General features: G+C 40.7%; 2 protein-coding genes and 2 long non-coding RNA genes across 5 annotated transcripts; 2 read left to right on the top strand and 2 right to left on the bottom strand.

Moving 5' to 3' along the window:
* Positions 1-3,499: 3,499 nt before the first annotated feature.
* LOC107282059 (uncharacterized) lies at positions 3,500-4,874 on the top strand. The gene is made up of 2 exons (XR_001548255.3): positions 3,500-3,735; positions 4,334-4,874. It is a non-coding gene; the product is annotated as an uncharacterized lncRNA (long non-coding RNA).
* Positions 4,875-5,016: 142 nt separating this feature from the next.
* Positions 5,017-8,372, bottom strand: LOC4345472 (uncharacterized). Of its 2 annotated transcripts, XM_066303281.1 has the most exons (6): positions 8,056-8,372; positions 7,782-7,904; positions 6,930-7,700; positions 6,107-6,853; positions 5,578-6,031; positions 5,017-5,480 (listed from the first exon to the last, which is right to left on the bottom strand). In XM_066303281.1, exons 1-3 carry the CDS (start codon positions 8,227-8,229, stop codon positions 7,641-7,643), a joined length of 357 nt encoding a protein of 118 aa, XP_066159378.1. In that variant the 5' UTR covers positions 8,230-8,372; the 3' UTR covers positions 5,017-5,480; positions 5,578-6,031; positions 6,107-6,853; positions 6,930-7,640. The 2 variants fall into 2 exon arrangements, with proteins under 2 accessions (XP_066159378.1, XP_015649995.2); XM_015794509.3 differs by having other exon boundaries at positions 6,107-7,700.
* Positions 8,373-8,463: 91 nt separating this feature from the next.
* LOC9270059 (uncharacterized) lies at positions 8,464-11,025 on the top strand. The gene is made up of 3 exons (XR_001548254.3): positions 8,464-8,862; positions 9,927-10,082; positions 10,354-11,025. It is a non-coding gene; the product is annotated as an uncharacterized lncRNA (long non-coding RNA).
* A 1,657-nt stretch (positions 11,026-12,682) lies between these two features.
* On the bottom strand, positions 12,683-18,072 carry LOC4345471 (sulfite exporter TauE/SafE family protein 3). Its single transcript, XM_015794510.3, has 13 exons — positions 17,914-18,072; positions 17,534-17,747; positions 16,476-16,635; positions 15,143-15,343; positions 14,991-15,055; positions 14,805-14,832; positions 14,655-14,731; positions 14,478-14,564; positions 14,275-14,325; positions 13,704-13,925; positions 13,449-13,542; positions 13,230-13,370; positions 12,683-13,138 (listed from the first exon to the last, which is right to left on the bottom strand). The coding sequence occupies exons 2-13, from the start codon at positions 17,717-17,719 to the stop codon at positions 13,053-13,055; spliced, it is 1,398 nt and encodes a 465-aa protein (XP_015649996.1). The 5' UTR covers positions 17,720-17,747; positions 17,914-18,072; the 3' UTR covers positions 12,683-13,052.
* Between the last annotated feature and the right edge of the window lie 896 nt (positions 18,073-18,968).

Here is an 18,968-nt window from a genome sequence, read left to right as displayed (position 1 = left end):
CAAATGCTCAAATCAGAGAATGCAAAGTTGAGTAATTGTTCAAAGTCAAGTACCGTACTGGTCCTAGGCTAGAACGTACTAGAGACGCAAGCCTAGACACAAACGATACCACAAGATAGCACTAGGAACAACTCATGCACAACTCTGATATATGAAGTTCAGCTCAAACATAACAGTATTTTCTCTTTTCTTTCTTTCTTCTTTCTTCTTTTCTTTTTTTTTCTTTCCTTTTCTTTTCTGTTTTTTTTGGTGCGGCTTTTTCTTTTCTTTTCTTTTTTTTTCACCTTTCTGCCTTTTTTTTCTCACTTTTTTCTTGATTTTTTTAACAAAAACTGACTCAAGGACCTTAATGTAAGGTTACAGGGACTCAAACGTAAATATAAAATTTACAGGGACTCAAATGTAAAAGTCTAAACCCAAATTAAAATTATACAAAAATGGAATGTTGAATTTATGCCGGTTCCGTTTTTCCAAACAGATCTCGAAACTGACACCAAACAAAAATTCGCCAAGGTGTTTGACACAACTCGGAACCGTGAAAGAGAGGGAGGGAGTCGGACTCGGCCAAAGGGGCGAGTGGGACTCGGCCAAGAGGTGGAGTGGATGGCAGCCGAATTTGGTGTATGGGATAAAAAGGAAACTGATTTTTAACCAATCCAATCTACTATATCTTTCCAAAACAAACTTGACTACTTCCAAAATCAGATATGGTAATTCACCTTCCTCCTCTCGTGCACGACACAGGCACGGCCAAAACAAACACACACAAGGATTGGCAAACTCTAGATGCAACTCAAGAACTCCAAAACTAACCGACAGAAACTTCTGAAAACTACAAAAATAGAATCGTGGCAGCGAGCCGATTCCGTTTTCGTAGGTCCCGACAACAACAGAGACACGGTGGCAGCGACGACTGTGGTACAAAACGTGACCAGAACTCGAAACTCTAAACGAACTAGACGCTAAGACCAGCAACACGACGTGACGATGCAACATAAAATTCAACAAAGCAAAAACTGAAAAGAACAATGCAATGGCACAATATGGCTAGGTAAATGATACGAATTTTTTTGTATGGCTATTTTCTGGTTATAGGAAGATAAAAACTCACCGAGCAACGAAAGCTCTGATACCACCTGATGAACCGTGAGTTCCTCTCGACACTCAAGGCAGTTGTTTGGCCCGATCTTTCGGTGAGTTGATGATAACTACGATTTGTGGAAAAGACGTTGACGACCCGACTACAACCGTACAAGACGTTGCGTTGCGCCTTAGCGATCGATACACCTCTCCGTGGGTTGTTGATCTTGCCGGTGCAGATCAACCCTATTCCTGTAAGCAATCGAGAACAAGCAAGAACAAGATAGAAAGCAACTGAATTGCTAGATAGACAAGACGCACAAAGATAAATTGATACACGATAAAGTGGGGTTCCGAACAAGCAGACGGACGGTCTAGCCGACACGCACGCTGCAAGCGAAGTAGCAATGGCTAAACTTACAATTAATCAAAACCCCCAGAAACCCTGAAGGGGTACCTAGCTATATATAGGGGTGGGAGGACGACCAAGGGCACTCTAGGGTCGTGCTCCACCTGGTTGGGGCGCACCCCACTTGGGTCCCACTTGGGCCGGGGTCCCAAACGAAGTTACAAGCCCATTGGCCCATTATAGGTGACGCAGCACCTTGTGCCTGTGATTTCGGCCACACGAGATGGAATTCGGAGATGAGGCTGGATCCGTTGGAAAGAGGGCTCTGAGAGCTTTCCATCAAGTACTCACGGGCCGAAAACGGAGGTCGTATGCAGATTCGGCGGCCGTTTGAAGTCAGCAGTGTAGCAGGTGGCCGAATCGGATTCCAGCACTTGGACGATGTGATCTCGATATCTTCTTGTTCATCCATGATGTGAGCAATGGTTGCATCCGTGGTAGCCATGGTCACATCAATATCAATTCATTTTATAAGTTTTTTTAAGGTAATACTTAATTAAGCATAAGCTAATTTGTGGCTCCCGTTTGCATACTAGAGGTGCAAGGGTTTCCAACCTCTTTAGAAGAACACATCCTTTAAGAGTAGCATAGATACATGGCCATACTCCCTATGTTAAGAAAAAGCCAACTTTTAGACATAAGCTATGTCCAATTCGTAATGGAAGTTGTTTTTTTCCACGCCTGCCTGACCTGAGCCACGCCTCCGCGCCGCTGGCCTCACCTCACCTGCGCTGCCCTCCCGACGCCGCCGACCACGACATCCTCCTCTTTTTCCACGCCGCCGTCATCGACTCTGCCTCTGACCTCGACTTCCTCCAGTCGTCCACTGACTCGCCTGTCCGTCAGTCGCTCCTCCTCCCATCGTCCACAATCGAATCTCGTAGTCGCTCCCCCCTGCAGCCGCAAGCGCTGCTGATCCGCCTTCATCGCTCCTCCTCGCCTGCATATCCCCTCTCCCCATCGCCCCTCCCTTCCCCACACCCCCGCCTCCATCTATTCCTTTTGCATGCCGCCGCAAGAGCTGCAGCCGCCGACGATCCGGGCGTCGTCTCTCTGTTGTCAAAATACCGGGACGCCTCACCCTGTACGCCGCAGCCAATCCGTAGCATGGTCCGTGTTACGGACCGGCGACGGCGAGGGTGGTCGCGCTTGCGCCGGTCATCAACGGGTCTGCTGCCACGAGCGTCCCGGTGCTCGTCGGCCACTAGCGCTCCGTGGCCGTGCTTAGTCTCCGCAACTGTGGCTTGTTGGTGAGTCCATTTTCTCTGACAAGAATGTTAAGAGTATATGTATATTAGTTAAGGGCATTTATGTCTTTTCCCATTGTACTAAGTTTATATGCTCCTATGAGCTAAATCCAATGCAACAAGTTCAATCCCCATTTCTTCTCTTCCACTAAAGTTAACATGGTATCAGAGCACTGGGTTGCTTGATCCAATCTCCATCTACGTTCTCAGCCACGCTGCCCCTGGGAGGGAAAATCTTGCTTCCCAGGGGCGGCCTCGTCGATCTGAGCATCAAGCAGGAGCAGCAATTTTGGGTCAATCATCAAGCAGCAGCATAAGCCCATCGTCATGGATGCAGCAGCCTGAGAGCAACAACAGCCTACTGCCTAGCCTCTACCTCGTCATTCATCATCCCTCTTCAGGTCCAAGCAACAACATCAGCACGCCATCATCAAGCGCAGCAAATAGATCCAGTCATCCAAATCCAACAAGCAAATATCAAGCAGCAAGCAGTCAGCCGGCGCACCTTTGCCCTCCAGATCGAGGCCAGCCGGTCCGGAAAAAAATCTGGTGCAGACCGGATGCAAACAGCAGTCCGTGCAGCCCCGACGCGGATGCATGACGCGTGGATGGGGCGCTCATCCGACGGCCGGCCCACACAAGCGAGTCCGCATCGCACCTAAATCTCAGCTCGGCTCAAGAGCGATCTCAACACACCACAACTCGGCTCGCGCTCGCTCCGATCGGCTCGATCTAGTCCGAGATGCAGTCATCGTTCCCCTCCGCCTGTTTCTTATCCCGTCGCCCCTTTCTCATCCGCTGTTGGGCGCATGGAGATGGAATGCGGCGGCGGCTCCCTCGGATAGCTAGGGCAGTGGCGGCGCCCTCCCGTGCCTGGAGCAGGGCAGTGGCGGCGCCCTCCCATGCCTGGAGCAGGGCAGCGACAGTGGAAGGGCCAGGCGACACCCTCCCGTGCATTGAGTTTCATAGTTTGATTGCTCGGTTTTGGTTTTCATTGCGGTAATTAATCATGGTCACTAGATTCTGGTTTGATTGCTCAGTTTTGGTTTTCATGTGATTAGGTAGTAAGCCTAGCATATATCATTGCAGCTTGATAGTGTTAATTAGTACTAGTTTGAGACAATCGGATTTTGTTTTGCATAAACAAAACAGACATTCTGTCTTGGCAACTCGCTCGGTGCCTGGCCGACCAATCATCATATCAGTAAAATTGTTGGACATTTTGCTAAGTGGGGTAGTAGGCTCACATCAAAATTGACTAGGAAAATCTGAAACTTGAGTATCACACTGAATAAATTGCATAGTGGAGGAGTAAGATATGTTGCATGTTGTATATTCAGCTGTGACACTTCCACTGAAAATAGTTGAAACAACTAGAGAAACATAAGGCTTTGGCTTCCTCCTGACAAATCTGAACTGAACCACCTGGTGGCTTCTCTTTTTCTGTCACTACAAGACAGAGCCAAATCTGAACTGAACCACATTTGGTTTCCCTCTTTTTTCTTTTATATGCACTACATGACATCACAATCAGTTGCAAAAATCAGATACATGTTCTTGGCACACTTGGCAGCTGGCAACTTCCGCTTTTGTGCAGGAGGCCAATGCAGAATTGCAGGTGAGATATATGGGGTGCGGCATGAATGGCAATTGAAGATTGGAAGAGCATGAATGAGAGGATGCTGAAGAAATGACATAGAACAATCAATGACAAGATAATGAATGTAGCCTTTCTTTGTAATTCCTACTATGTAGTATATACACTATTAGGAGTTTGTAAAGATTCAGAACACCTTGTATCCTGAGAACTAGTTTTGCCAGATGTCAAGTTATCCTGAGAACTATTGTAACCTTGTGCAAAATACAAAAGAGAAAAATTGATTGCCTAAAAGGATGGTAAATACAGCAGGCAGAAGTGGATGGTGCTAAAAGGATTGTAGTTTGATGAATGTAGCCTTCGCTGTTAATCCATACAATGTAGTCTGTATACTCTTAGGAGTATGCAAGGATTGTAGTCCATATGCTGTAAGTTTGGACCGCATTTTTGGTCAAATTGCAAGGAAACTCAGATCGCTATGTAATCTGTACAATGTATTTCTTTTATTTGAAATACATATGGCATGTTGGATGTTCTGAAATCTGCAATGTGATTGATGCCTTGAAAATTTTGATTATTCATCTGATTCCTTTCAAAATAAAATATGAAATATTGTGTGATCTGAAATCCTGAAGTTCAAATCTAGAATGTGATGTCTAGAAGCTGGTCTTTCAGAAACAATGTAGATAATTCATATCTCATACATAGCTATCAAATTTATGGATAGAACTGACAGCGTCAATGATAGTTTAGTGTAACACGATGCAAAATGAAAATAAAATATAGTGCAACATGGTAAAAGAGTACAGGTTCATGGATACACCAAAATCTATTAAAAAAAGCCTACTCATTGTAGGTTGAGCCAAATGCTATTAATTGAAATGTAACTTTCTAGCAGCCATGGCTGAATCTTGCTGAACTCCAAATAAAAGACTTGTAAATCCGCCTTGGATTAAAGGAGCATCCATGGTCGAGGATTGCCCAAACCCATCATATGCAGCCATTGTCGAGGATTGCCCATACACATCATATGCAGCCATGGTCGAGGATTGCCCACACACATCATTTGCAGCCATGGTCAAAGATTGCCCACACACATCACCAACATCTTCATCTTCATCTTCTGATGCATTATTTAGATCTTCTCCTATATAGTTCAAACATACAAAATATCAGAGTATAAAAAAATTAATTATACAAGCATACAATGGGAATAAACATGCCGGAATGGATAGGATCAGCACCTTTATTCTTAGCAGTTTTTGTTTTCTTCCGTTTCTTCTTTTCAACTGCATCTTTTGATCGTCTACTCTTTGGGCCTTTGACCACTCGAGGAACTCTAATTGATATTGCACCATTTAATGTGTCCATAACACAGTCATTTGAATTTAGAGGAACCTCACATGTTTTTTCTTGCATCTTGCTTAGAGAACTATCTGCCTCCAAGTCCAAATTATTTATGGCTTTCTCCAAATCATCAAGAAGTTCTTTCGAAACTGAACATTTCAAAGCGATGGATGTTGCCTTTTGAGAGATACGTGCAGCATGTGTTTTCAAAGTTTCCTTCTCACTTCCTTGTTTATCAATATTAAATCCTTTTTTTTGCATATTTTGTCCACCTGTTGAGTATATATTGAGATGGCATAGTGAAAACTTCATTCATATTGAAGACTCTGAGGGCATGCTTGCACAATATACCTATAAGATGTGGATGCCATTTTTCAGATGTTTGTATAAAAAAATTATAATGCGATTTAAAGTGTGCATACATACCAATGGACTCGTACTTTCTGCAAGAACATGTAATGGTCATATCCGCAGTGTTATACACAACTGTTGCTTCCTGATCTGATTCCATGGGCATAACCATGAATGTCAATATTGACCCTTCAGTTTGCAACAACTTACATGATAATGAAAATTGTTTTGTAAACTCCTCTTCAAACTCTGAATACATCTTCCTTGTATATGAGTCAGCTGCGGTCTTCAACATAGGTAAATTTGGGATGCAAGTAACGGGGCTCGAGTTTCTTGACTTAAAATCTGCATCCAACTCATTTTCACGAAGACTGGCAGCAACCTTATCACATTCTACAAGGAGCTCAGAAAGACCAAGTTTCCTACGAAATCTTTTCTTGAAGACATTATTCATACCTTCGCTCCTTTGAGTCGAGGTCATATCAGCTGTAAAAGAGTCACGAAAGACAATAGCCCACTTTTTCTTCAACCTATATAGATTTGACATCCATACGTTATCCTCAAGCTTGTATTCACTCCACAATTCATGCCACATCTTGTTGAAATGATACTCCGATCTCTCCTCATAGACACATCTCTTAAAATCAGTTAGAAACTTGTTAGGATGCTTATGAATGACATGACCAAGATTTTTACCACCATTTAGATAAATGTGCCACAAACAAAGACGATGTCTTGTGTTTGGGAATACTAAAGCAATTGCTGCTGCCATGGCCGTGTCTTGATCAGTGAAAATTGTGCTTGGATGCTTTCCTGACATTGCTGTTAGAAAAGTTTCAAAGAGCCAAACAAATGATTCAATAGTTTGATTAAATAACAACGCAACACCAAAAATTACCGTCTGCTTGTGATGGTTGGTTCCAAGGAGTGGAGCAAAAGGCATTTCAAACTTATTAGTATCAAATGTGGTGTCGAATGACACAGCATCACCAAAACAGGAGTAATCCATGATAGATTGACCATCTGCCCAAAAGAAATTAGCTATCCGACCATCTTCCTTGTCTATTTGGATGGCGTAAAAAAATGCAGGATCCTTTAATTGCTTATTCTTCAAGTATTCCAACAGTGTTTGTGTGTCATTGGATTCTAAGTACTTCTTGCATTCGCGACCGATCTCATTATTGCAATCCATCTTTGAGAATGGTACTTTGTCAGCTCCTCCATACCACTCCTTCATGAACTCATACACTTGCGCTGGTTTCATCCCGGCTTCCCTTATTTGGCCAATTAGCTGCCTATCTGCTTCTATAACACGCCGTTGGGACCTCAGCTTGTGCGACTTATTTGGACTAACAAGACAATGGTTGTGTTCAAGTACAACTTTTTGCACTGTCCAAATTCCCTTTTGACAAATACTAAACTGAACACGAGCATCACAACTCGTCCTAGTAGTGTCTAGTGATGACTTAGTCTGTCGTTGTCCTTGGTTACTACAAACTATATATTTCTGGTATATAGTTCCATCGACTCGGTGCTTTGCTTGGCTCTTTCTAATACTGAACCCAATCTTCCCGGCATAGGTGTTGTACATATCATACGCTTTCTGCTCTCAATCAAAAGCCATTCCAACTTGAGGCAAGATCAAAGTTTGTGCAACTTTATCATTGGCCTGTTGTACGATAAATGAGTTATATTACCACAGTATGAAATATTCTGTTTTCCATCGAATTTGCTATTAAATTATCGTTACCTGATTTGGTGCTTTATCTGCCATCTCTTCAGGTACTATGCGACAGAGTGTGTTGTCATCACCATTAGCGTTGGCATCGATAGCGCCGGCAACATCTTCTTCCATGGTCATAAACTCGGAGATCTGTGCAAGATGATCATGCACGATATGATCACACATCGGTACGTATTAGCCACACATCAGTATTTGCGATGAGGGCATGAAAGACGATCACTCACGATCATGCATGCATGTACTGATGAAAAAGCATGAGTCAATTAGCTAGGCAATGTACCTGCGTTCTCTGCTTGCCATCGGCTCCACGATCCCCAACGATTACATCGTGTTCATGTGAAGATTGTCCTGCCATGTCGTGCGCTACGGCAGGCAAAGGCTGCACCAGATGAGACGACGGCACCAGAAGCCCGGCGACGCCTGTGCTCTTCTGCTGGACTCCTCGTCCTGCCATGTAGCGAATCTGTTTCGCTCTAATCGTCCGCCTCTAATCACGCCCTACCCAATCTAATCCTAAGCCGCGCAAGCCGAGCTGAGGGAGAACGACCTGAGCCGAGCCGTGCAGGATGCGGACTCGCTTGTGTGGGCCGGCCGTCGGATGAGCACCTCATCCACGCGTCATGCATCTGTGTCGGGGCTGTACGGACTGCTGTTTGCATCCGGTCTGCACCAGAATTTTTTCCGGTCCGGAAAAAATCCGATCCCGTTCCGGTCGCAGCCATCGCCTATCGCGGCGCCGCATCGCTTCTCCACCGTTGCAGCCTGCCACCCGTCGTGGCAGATCTCGTCGTCGTCCGTCGCGGCTACTCCTGAGTCCTGTAGCCACGCGCCATCCTCGCTGCCGGGGAAGACCGTCGGGGCGTCCAATCCGCCGTCGACTGCTGGCCACCGCGTCGATCTACTCCGTCCCGGCCTCGCCTTCTCCGTCGCGGCAGCGGCATCGCTGCCCATCGCGGCTGCTGCCCATCCATCCCGCACTTGCCGTCCATCACAGCCGTCGTGAGTCCACAGCTTGCGTGTTGCAGCTCCATCCTCACTGCTCACCGTGCTGCAGCCTCTGCTCCACTCTGCTACAGTGCTACTGGTGGTAACCCTCTATTTCTCTTTAAACTGCTACGGCTCATTCGTCATTAAGCTGCCACTAATCAAGCTCGTGGTAAATCAAGCTCATCTTTGCAACTGCCTGTTGCTGCGAACCTTTGTGCTTTGGTCGAATTCATACAGCGTGTTGGCTTTTGCTGTTTTGGAGATAATTATGTCTGCTTTTGTAGTGTCTTTGCTGCTGCTATAGCATCATTCCTTTGCTAATGTCTTTTGCTAGTATCCTAAGTCATTTACTAATAGATCAATATCCTCGACGAATCAATTTCTTATGATTTCTCTTGAGTCCATCAAAGCCTACTGCATATCCTTCAATTTGTCGAAGTCGTGCTAGTCTATCATTTCCCTGACTTCTCATTGGTGTCAGTCCTCGTCATCATACCATCATTACCAACTCTCTATCGGAGTTAGTCTATCACGCCATCAGCATCCCATTGGAGCTGGCATCATCATCAATCAGTGAAGGACCGAAGAACAATTTGTGAAGGTCCTTCATCATCACCATCATCGTCGTCATCAGATCTATGAAGGTCCGAAGAACATTTTGTGAAGGACCTTCCATCATCGTCAATGTCTCTGAATCAATGAAGAGCCGAAGAACGGTTCGTGAAGGCTTCAAGGTACCGAGGGCCGAAGAACAGTTTGTGAAGGCTCCGAGGTCCACTTCATTGAGGAGGAGATGGATCTTTTCTTCTTCATCGTCATCATCCAAAAAAAAAAAAATTGCACACTTCGACGACATCTTCAAGCATGGACTTTGGATTTATCCTAGTGTGTCATTAATTTAGTATTTAGTTTCAAATGCAATGTGTATGTGTTAAGAGTATATGTATATTAGTTAAGGGCATTTATGTCTTTTCCCATTGTACTAAGTTTATATGCTCCTATGAGCTAAATCCAATGCAACAAGTTCAATCCCCATTTCTTCTCTTCCACTAAAGTTAACAAAGAACATAAACATGATTTCACAATTTAGTGCATTACTGCTCTGAAACGAGATTGTTTGCTTTTATTTCGTTTAATCAAGGTTCATTTTCTTTGCATAAACAGTTTTCCTGCGGCTGGATAATGTACTAGAGTAAGCCATTTGGAAAGAACTTGGACTCTGCACAAGAAGAATTCAGCGCCCAACTTGGGGAGTTATTTCAGGAAAACCAACTCTACTGATTTGGTCAGTACTTAGGAAAAGAGTTGGTCCACAACCTGGTAATGTTTATAAACTTATAATTTATCAATAATATGATATATTTAGAATTCCCCAGAATACTTGACTAACCACTTCCGACATAATTTCACATTTCACATTGGTAGGGGTCTGTTTTGCCAGCCGCTTGTTAGGGCCTATTTGGAACCGTGACAAAATTGATAATATATAGATTCCAATAAACAATTCCAATTTGTATAAACTGCAGTTACTGCGTATTTTGTAGTCCCCTTATCTATTGATTGCTGGTCTTATTTGTGATTTTATTTGCAGAACGCTGTCATGTTATACTGGTATAATTTATCATTTTCTGAATGGACTAACTGATGAAGAAACTAAACTACTGGTGAGCACCTTAATTCCATCTTGCCATCGTAGACGGAGTATATTATCTGCACCTAATTCTGTATATAGGGTATATATATCGTTCCTCAGTTTGACCGATAGTCAAGTATCCTCCCATCCACTAAAGGTAAACACAATTTCTCTTATGGTCTCGGAGAATGCAAGATATGGTATTTCGGGATTCGATTTTGATGCTATACAGGAACAATTGCACGTTTTCTCTTGCTGGTGTCCACTTATCTATCTGTGTTCATCCCATTTTACCTAAAATGATTTGCCGTATTAGTCTGAAGAATCAGTAGGGAAATAAGTACATGCCTGAAGGGCCTCATATTCCTGAAACCAAGAGTGCTGCCGTGTCTCTTTGGTTTAATTAAATCCTGCCTATATCCAATAGGCCTAATGGTACTGCTTTTATGTAGGATTTGAAGATTTTACATTCTGTGTTAGCTCAATGTGGGTCCAATTTATATGTTTAACTTTTTAGGATAGGATTTTATATACCTCAATGTTTCCTTGATTATATATCTGAATATAATCTGAATAGTTCTGTAAGGAGGAAATTTGATGTTTTGATAAGTTGAAGGAAAAGTTTCTATATCTACGCTCTGAAATTTAGCGTATATGGAGTATATTTAGTCAAATTTATGCACCTTAATTTAGCACCTAAAATCAAGATCATCTTACTTGGTAGTCTGGTACATTATACAAGATTGCTGCATAATTTTTTTAATGAATGCCTGCAGAAAGCAAATGGTGTTGTTTCAGATTTCAGAATGTAAATTGCCATAGATGGAAACACATGATAAGACGCTTTAAGTTATAAGTTACAATAGCTAAGATTCTGAAAGTCTGAACTTTGGAATATTCATTGAGAAAAGGTAGCCCTAAAAGTCTGAATTTGGCTAAAAAGTCTGAAAGTGTGAAATTCGGAACATGAAATGGCTAATATTCTGAAAGGCTGAACATTGGGATAATTTTGCATTACAGGTTATGATAATGGGATGGATCAGATGAAAACATAACTACATTAAATAATTTTTCATGATGAAACTATATATATATGTATATATCAACTTTTAGATCCTTTTTGTATATAAATGTGAATACTACATTGAATTGTTATGATTTTATTGTACCAAACTTCTATCTCCTAACCACACTATGTTCTTTCCGTTCACATAAATAAGTGGTCAAGCATAGTCGTGTTTCTTAAGATATCCCTTCTGACTTTTCAAATTGGACACTTTGATTCGTAGTGTATCTTTGTAGCTCTGCCACAAGTAATTTTGCTACTCAACAAAATACTCTCTCCGTTTTTTAATAGATGACGCCGTTGACTTTTTCTCACATGTTTGACCATTCGTCTTATTCAAAAAATTTATGCAAATGTATAAGATATAAATCACACATAAAGTACTATGAGTGATAAAACAACTCATAACAAAATAAATTATAATTACGTAAATTTTTTGAATAAGACGAATGGTCAAACGTGTGAGAAAAAGTCAACAGCGTCATCTATTAAAAAACGGAGGTAGTAGCTTGGTAAGAACTGAAGGGTTGGTTGTACAACACATGCCAGTTGATTGACAAGAAGAATCAATTCTGTATAATATATCACTTTCACATTTCTGGTTTGCAACTGAATCCCAACATTTAAGGGTGGAGTTGATATGGTTTTGGTTTGGCATGTATTGTTATAGGTTAATGGGATGTATAATGTTGTCTTTGGTGTTGACGAGTTCAATTTATGTATCATGTTTCCATATTTACAGTATGAAATCACAACATTATGAATGGAATGCATCTCAAGTTTGTTTATATTTTATCGGTTAGGTTAGGTATGGATCCAAATGCTTCGACCAATGGAAGGCGCATCGCCTTCCAAGATATAACTAATGTATATATGGTTATATGTCTTGCCTATATAGTTATATGTCTATACGTCGACGTGCTTTGCACGTGCACGTGCACGCTCACTAGTACTGTAACTATGTATGACAGGTAAAGAACCGCATCAATTTACATAAAGCAGTTTAGCACTTTGATAAATCGTTCTCAAATATTGGAAAAAGGATTTTGCCATAAGCCAAAGCACTACTTTCTTAAGATTATTTTTACTCAATCTCATAATATTAAAGACCAAAGCAAGAATGCAAGACATGGATATTCACAATATAAACAACTTAACATAGTTTTGACTCCATGGAAATGTATAAAAACTACATTTTAAAACGTCAACAGAAATTTGGGATGATCTTCAAGACGCAGAAGTATTTGATATTTGAACACTGGAAAAAAAAATAACAGTAACACTGAGCTCCAAATCTGTTTAGCTTTTTCTTACAACATTTAAATATAAAACGATGACAACGAAACCAGTAAAAAGAATAATAAATGATCTGCTCTTGCTATTCTCTTCAGAGAATATCGACTGCTTATGTTTGGAGTTTGCCTCTCCAGAGTTGTCGGGCAATAATAATTACTTAAATTACAGGCAAAAAAATTGATCGGCATGCCCCTATGCTTCAATCTGTACTTGCTACAATTTGACATCTGAAAAATCCACATCACAATGTTCTATTCACTGAACTGCACATATATTTCCCTTGTGAGCCTGAGCCTTATACATCATAATTGCAGATGTTGTCGAAACCCATGTACTCGTGTCGCGCAATCTTGCCAATCATGTTGGAGATGCCGACTCCACCTAAAGATTACAAATGGTTGCATCAGTGGTACTGTGTTAAAGTCATGGTTTCCGAACTAATTACAGTGCAGTAAGGGGGAGGAAATGGTACCTAGTGAGATTGCGCTGATGAAGATCATGAAGGACAGAATGAAGATAATGAGTGATGCCCGCCCTAACCAATTGATCAGCTTCCTTACAATGTGCTGTCCAATAATCGCCGCAAAAAAGGCCACAACGGTGAAGAAAAGAGCTGCAAAGGGTTCAAAGATTAAATGTCAAATGCACGGCATCATTTGTGTTTTAGGTGTGTGCAGGGAAGAGAGAGTACCATATGGCACAGGGAACCGGTCCAAGAGGTAGTATTCAACAACAGACATGGAAGATGAGAACATCATTGCAAAGGTGGCTGTGGCACTTGAGACCTGTGATAGTTTCAGTTATGGAGGCGAAAAACAAACATCAACAAAATCCGACAAAATTCAACAGGTATGAAAGAAGCGCATAATGTATATGAACAAAAAGCATTCATGATTCAGAAATGCATATGAACAAAAGCATTCATGATTCAAAACCCAAAAGTTACCTGTGGAGGGATTCCAAGCTCCAAGAACAGAGGCCCCATGATGAAGCCGCCACCAAGACCAAGCAAGCCGCCAACAACACCAGCCATCATTCCAAAAAAGCAGTACACCAGAAGCTGGTGAAATTTTAGATTGGTTTGTTCATCTCCTTTTGATGATATGACCCTCCTCCCCTGCATCAAGCCCAATCCTTCGTACATGGTCACCCCAACTGACACCGGGATCTGCATTTCTCAAGAAAAGATGCACTGTAACAGTTAACTAGCTAGGTTATATTGGATATGATCATGCCATGAGATGTACAATCTAGCAGGGATGCCATATGCAGTTCTAATCAATGACCAATTCGAGAAAAAATTAAGAATGGACCACTATGATGCATTACAACCTCTGCAAAAAAATTAGTTAATTTATAGCAATAAGTGATGATGTGTCCAGGTAGTTAACAGCCTGATGGCATGAAAAGCCTCTTAAATATCAAGTGATACATATCTTCTATTCTGTACAACATTTGCATAAAACTACCTAAGCTATGAATCTATTATTCAAATTCGAGGTAAGACAGTACAATACCTGGAGAAAGTTCAAAACCCAGTACCACGTGGAGCAAGTAGGCATGTAATTCTGCAAAAAAGAAAAATAATATAAGATGGTTGACTGGATGTTACTGTCAATGCTACAGTATTTTTGTTTCTTGGAATGCAATATCTCTCTTCGCATTATAGTTGCAAAAAAGAAAAAAACTCCTGGCATTCATGTTAAGTTGAGGCGCACACCTTAGTGACCTGAAGCACAAGGAATGCTATCCAAACAAAGGCAAGAAGTCCAAACTCCTTCCAGTAAACATTTTGCCATAGAGATGCCTGCAGTATCAGGTAAGTTATATTCTTAAGTCCTTCAAATGATAGCTAACCAATGCCAGGGAATATAAAGATCACAATTTTTTTTCTTACTGCTTCATCTGATGGGGCTTTTGACTCAGCTGTGGCATTCGGCCCTGTGGGCAGCGGACTATACTCCGGTTCTTCAGCTGATACATAAAGACTATATGAGCAACAATATCTACATTTCATGAAAATTGAGTAATTTTGTTTCATACTCACCTATTTGCTCCAACCGCTTTGCTGCCTCCTAAAATGAGTGGGACCACAAGAAGATCAATATTGGCAGATTAGTAGTATATTAATGAAGGAAAGGAATATTAATGATGCTTTGATTGTCAAGCTTGAAATCTGGAATGTTGGTTGAAAGCTGATAGATGCAAGATTGCAAGGGGAAGGAAATATTACCCTTTTGAGTATTGTCTCTTTCTTCCACGTCTCAACACCCTTCAGAAAAGCTTTAGTTGAAGTGCCTACAATTTAATTGGAAATTTAAACTGAAGTCAACAGAAGGCAATAGGTTAAGCCATTTTTTGCTGTTTCAGGACACAAGGGAGCACCTAGGAAAAGGATGATCAATAGAACTGTGATGAGCCAATCAGGGAATATGACATTGAAAAGAACACCGATGCTGATCCCTAGCATGAGCATCGGCTGGATAAGCAGGGCTAGATCATAGTCAATAACAGGCATATCCAAAGTTGGGTGCTTCAGCTTGAGGTTGTAGTAGACAGTTGACACAGCTGCCCCCATTATCATACCTGTTCCAAAGTTTATAATGGCTTAATCAGATCATGAACCTAACAAACGTTTCGCGCATATATCTGTCACTGTTTTCTACTTTCCCTGTGTCATTATTTTTTGAAATGTTAGATGCTAAGAGTTTCATAATTGTTATGCTCTTATAAAGTTTGCATTGGATTTATCTCCTGTTGCATTACAAATTGTAAAAATGGTTTATGTGAATAAGTATAAAGTACAGTACTGCACTCACTTTACAGTACAGTTTTAGAAACAGTGCAGTAACATTGCACAACAATCTCTTGAAGTGATATTTGACTATTCTCAAACACTTAAAGTTCTAAACATCCATTTTCAGATGTAGACCAGTATTCTAAAAAATAGATCACCAGCAATTTGGTGAATATTCCAAGTTATGTACGGTTCTTTGCTTCCTTTTTTCCCCTTTTTGTGAATGTCATATGTATGGTTCAATTGATGACTGTTAGACAAGTCTCAAAACCAAATTATGTGGAAGTGGGTCAAAGAAAATTATAGAATTCACTAAAAATGAAATAGAAACATGATTCGTAATGCATGGGTCGGACAGACTAAGCTGATCTTCTGTATAGTGTAGAAACAATAATCATTATCGGTCCACCACGGTAAACAATACTACCTCTGTTTTTTAATAGACGACGCCGTTGACTTTTTCTTACATGTTTGACCATTCGTATTATTCAAAAAATTTATGTAATTATAATTTATTATTTTATGAGTTGTTTTATCACTCATAGTACTTTAAGTGTGATTTATATCTTATACATTTGTATAAAATTTTTGAATAAGACGAATGATCAAACATGTGAGAAAAAGTTAACGGCGTCATCTATTAAAAAACGGAGGTAGTACTAATCATTATGGGTTCATTGTAAACATGAACACAAGGTTCTCGTTTTTTCAAAGCTTCAGTTATCTTTTTTTTTTTCTTTCTGAAGCAACAGTACTTATCTTTTATTTTGAAAGGCACGGTTCAATGGTACCAATAAGGATGATATTGATTGCACTGCTGAGTGCTGACAATGACTGCAAAGGACAAACATAATAGGTTCCTTCTTTCAGATAATCCATGCAAGAACAGATGAAATGCTGTTAAACGAACTAAACCCTCACATTTTGATATCGCCGTTGATGATTTCGCGTCGAAACCAATGATCAAGGTCAGCATCGGCACGAAAATCCCACCGCCACCTACTCCTCCTACACTTCCAAACGCTGCTCCAAAGAATCCAATTAATATTCCCAAAACAATTTTCCAACCAAATTCCATCGGCTGCAAAAACAAAGTGATTCATTTAAATCAACAAATTAACGGCATATTGACACAAAAACGAGAGGTATATATATACTCCCTTTGTTTCATATTATAAGTCGTTTGATTTTTTTTCTAGTCAAACTTTGTGAAATTTGACTAAATTTATAAAAAAATTTAGCAACATCTAAAATATAAAATCAGTTTCATTAAATTTAATAATGAATATATTTTTATAGTATGTTTGGTTTGTGTTTAAAAAACTGCTATGCTTTTCTATAAACTTGGTCAAATTTAAAGAAGTTTGACTATAAAAAAGTCAAATGACTTATAATATAAAACAGAGGGAGTATAAAAGATGTTCGAAATATCCTACAAAAAATCGACAGCCTATAAATATGCTGTAAAAAATCAACATGTTATAAAAAATGGAGAGCAGTATATGAACTACTATTGACAGGGTCATCACGAAAGATAAGTGCAGTGTTCTTCCACAAAACAAAACTGCAGTCTTTAGCAATTAAGCCAGCAAATTTATTCCCCTGAAAAAACTCAAGGTAGGAACACTCCATTCAGTTAGACATGTTTTTGACCAAATTTTAGGATAAACCGATAATAACTGAGAATCCTATATAAAGCCAGTAGTAAAGAAAGAGAAAGGTAAAGATTTTCGTAGTTTTAAACCGTGAATCAAACAAAATACTACATCAGCACCACCAGAACTCTTAAACTCTTTTTTTAGATGATTGCACCAAAAATGACAAAACTAAAAAAAAAAACAAGATACTTACTAAAAATATATACATAAAAAAAAAACATGTTCCAACACGGGAAAAAAGGACAAAAAAAAATACAGCTCCAAGATTAATTAATTGTCAGAAACAGAAGAGAGTGTGCTTTGTAGTAGTAGTAGTATTACCGGCCACACGTGGTGATAAGAGGCCTCGCCGCTCCACAGAAAGTTGACGACTTTCCTCATGTAGCCCACCTCCTCCGGCGCCGCCACCGCGTCGGCGAACGTGAACCCCCTGTCGCCGGCGGCGACTGCGGCGGCCGCGCAGGCGGCCACGCCGACGGCGGCGAGGGCGTGCCATCTCCTCCCCATTTTGTATCCTTCTTTAATTTAGCCCCCCCTGCATGCGAAATCCAATTAAAGAAGGAAAGTGCAATTAAATCTTTGAGCTCTTCCAGGCCTCAGAGAAATAAGGCAGCGAGTTTGCTTCTTTGATCTGTGCCTCGCAATGAACTTACAAAGATAGATAGATAGATAGATAGCGCGAAGAGTTCTTGGAAACCAACCCTGGCGTTCGATGGAAACTGTGGAGGCGGCGGCCGGCGATCGTCGGAGGCCGGGGCGGCGAGGTTGGCAAGGAATGCGAGGAGGAAGAGGATGGAGGTAGAGCGGGGCGAGAGAGGGAGAGAAGCGGAAGCGACGATATCCTTGTGGCAACTGCCAATGGAGAGGACAGAGATCCTAGTATAGCAGTTTAGAGAGGGGGGAGTTTTACACTAAAGACCCTGTAAACATAGAAAATTTGTATTTTTTCACTTCCATTTTTTTTTGGATAGGCACTTCATTATATTGGGAAACAATATGCGTACTAAATTATTGAGGATGTAAACAATTTCTCGTCAAAAATTTGACAGATGTAATTATAATACAATCGTTATGTAATTGCATTGTAAATTGTATGTGACTTTCATAAATCCCTCCGTAACATGCCTTTCCTGTGAAACGAATGCCATGGGGCCGAATCCCCTCGCACGTGCGCGCTGTGATTTTTTTTTCTTCTTCACTTGCATAAATCTTAAAAAAAATCTAACGATTCAAAATTATATAAAAGTTGCATACATGCTACATTATAATTACATGCAAGATACAACATAATCAATCAAACTTATACGGAAAATTTATTAATAAATTTATAGCAAACTTTTTACAAACATTGATGTGTTACATATTCTCGTTAGCGAAGAGTTTGTAAGAAATTGTGTAGTATTACTCTTGTATGTTTGTTGGTAGGATTTGCTAAACTACATTCTAATACAAATTGATCTGCTACATGATCTCCGATGACTTTGATGAACTCTACCAGTTAAGATAGGGGGTATAATTGGGGTAGCAGGGGCTGGGTGAAGGGTGGTGAAAAGTAAGTTCCCGGTTTAGGCCTGGTTTAGTTCCTAACTTTTTCTTTAAACTTTTAACTTTTTCATCATATCAAAACTTTTCTACATACACAAACTTTCAACTTTTCCGTCACATCGTTCCAATTTCAATCAAACTTCCAATTTTGATGTGAACTAAACACACTCTTAAAGGGAGACTGGGGCAGCGAAGATCTAGCAGTGGGTGA

This window comes from Oryza sativa, chromosome 8 (genome assembly GCF_034140825.1).
Source record: "Oryza sativa Japonica Group chromosome 8, ASM3414082v1".
Classification (NCBI taxonomy): Eukaryota; Viridiplantae; Streptophyta; class Magnoliopsida; order Poales; family Poaceae; genus Oryza; species Oryza sativa.
This window is presented reverse-complemented; position numbering and strand designations above follow the sequence as displayed.

Bases quoted from the DNA above. Each gene is read 5' to 3' on its own strand.
- LOC4345472 (XM_015794509.3), bottom strand. From the start codon at position 8,229: ATGGCAGGACGAGGAGTCCAGCAGAAGAGCACAGGCGTCGCCGGGCTT. The intron at 7,905-8,055 runs GTACATTGCCTA...CATCTTGCACAG, and splicing joins ATGGCAAGCAGAGAACGCAG to ATCTCCGAGTTTATGACCAT. The intron at 7,701-7,781 runs GTAACGATAATT...ATCGTACAACAG, and splicing joins CAGATAAAGCACCAAATCAG to GCCAATGATAAAGTTGCACA.
- LOC4345471 (XM_015794510.3), bottom strand. From the start codon at position 17,719: ATGGGGAGGAGATGGCACGCCCTCGCCGCCGTCGGCGTGGCCGCCTGC. The intron at 14,732-14,804 runs GTGAGTATGAAA...TTTATGTATCAG, and splicing joins AAAGCGGTTGGAGCAAATAG to CTGAAGAACCGGAGTATAGT. The intron at 13,926-14,274 runs GTATTGTACTGT...TGAGAAATGCAG, and splicing joins GGGTTTTGAACTTTCTCCAG to ATCCCGGTGTCAGTTGGGGT.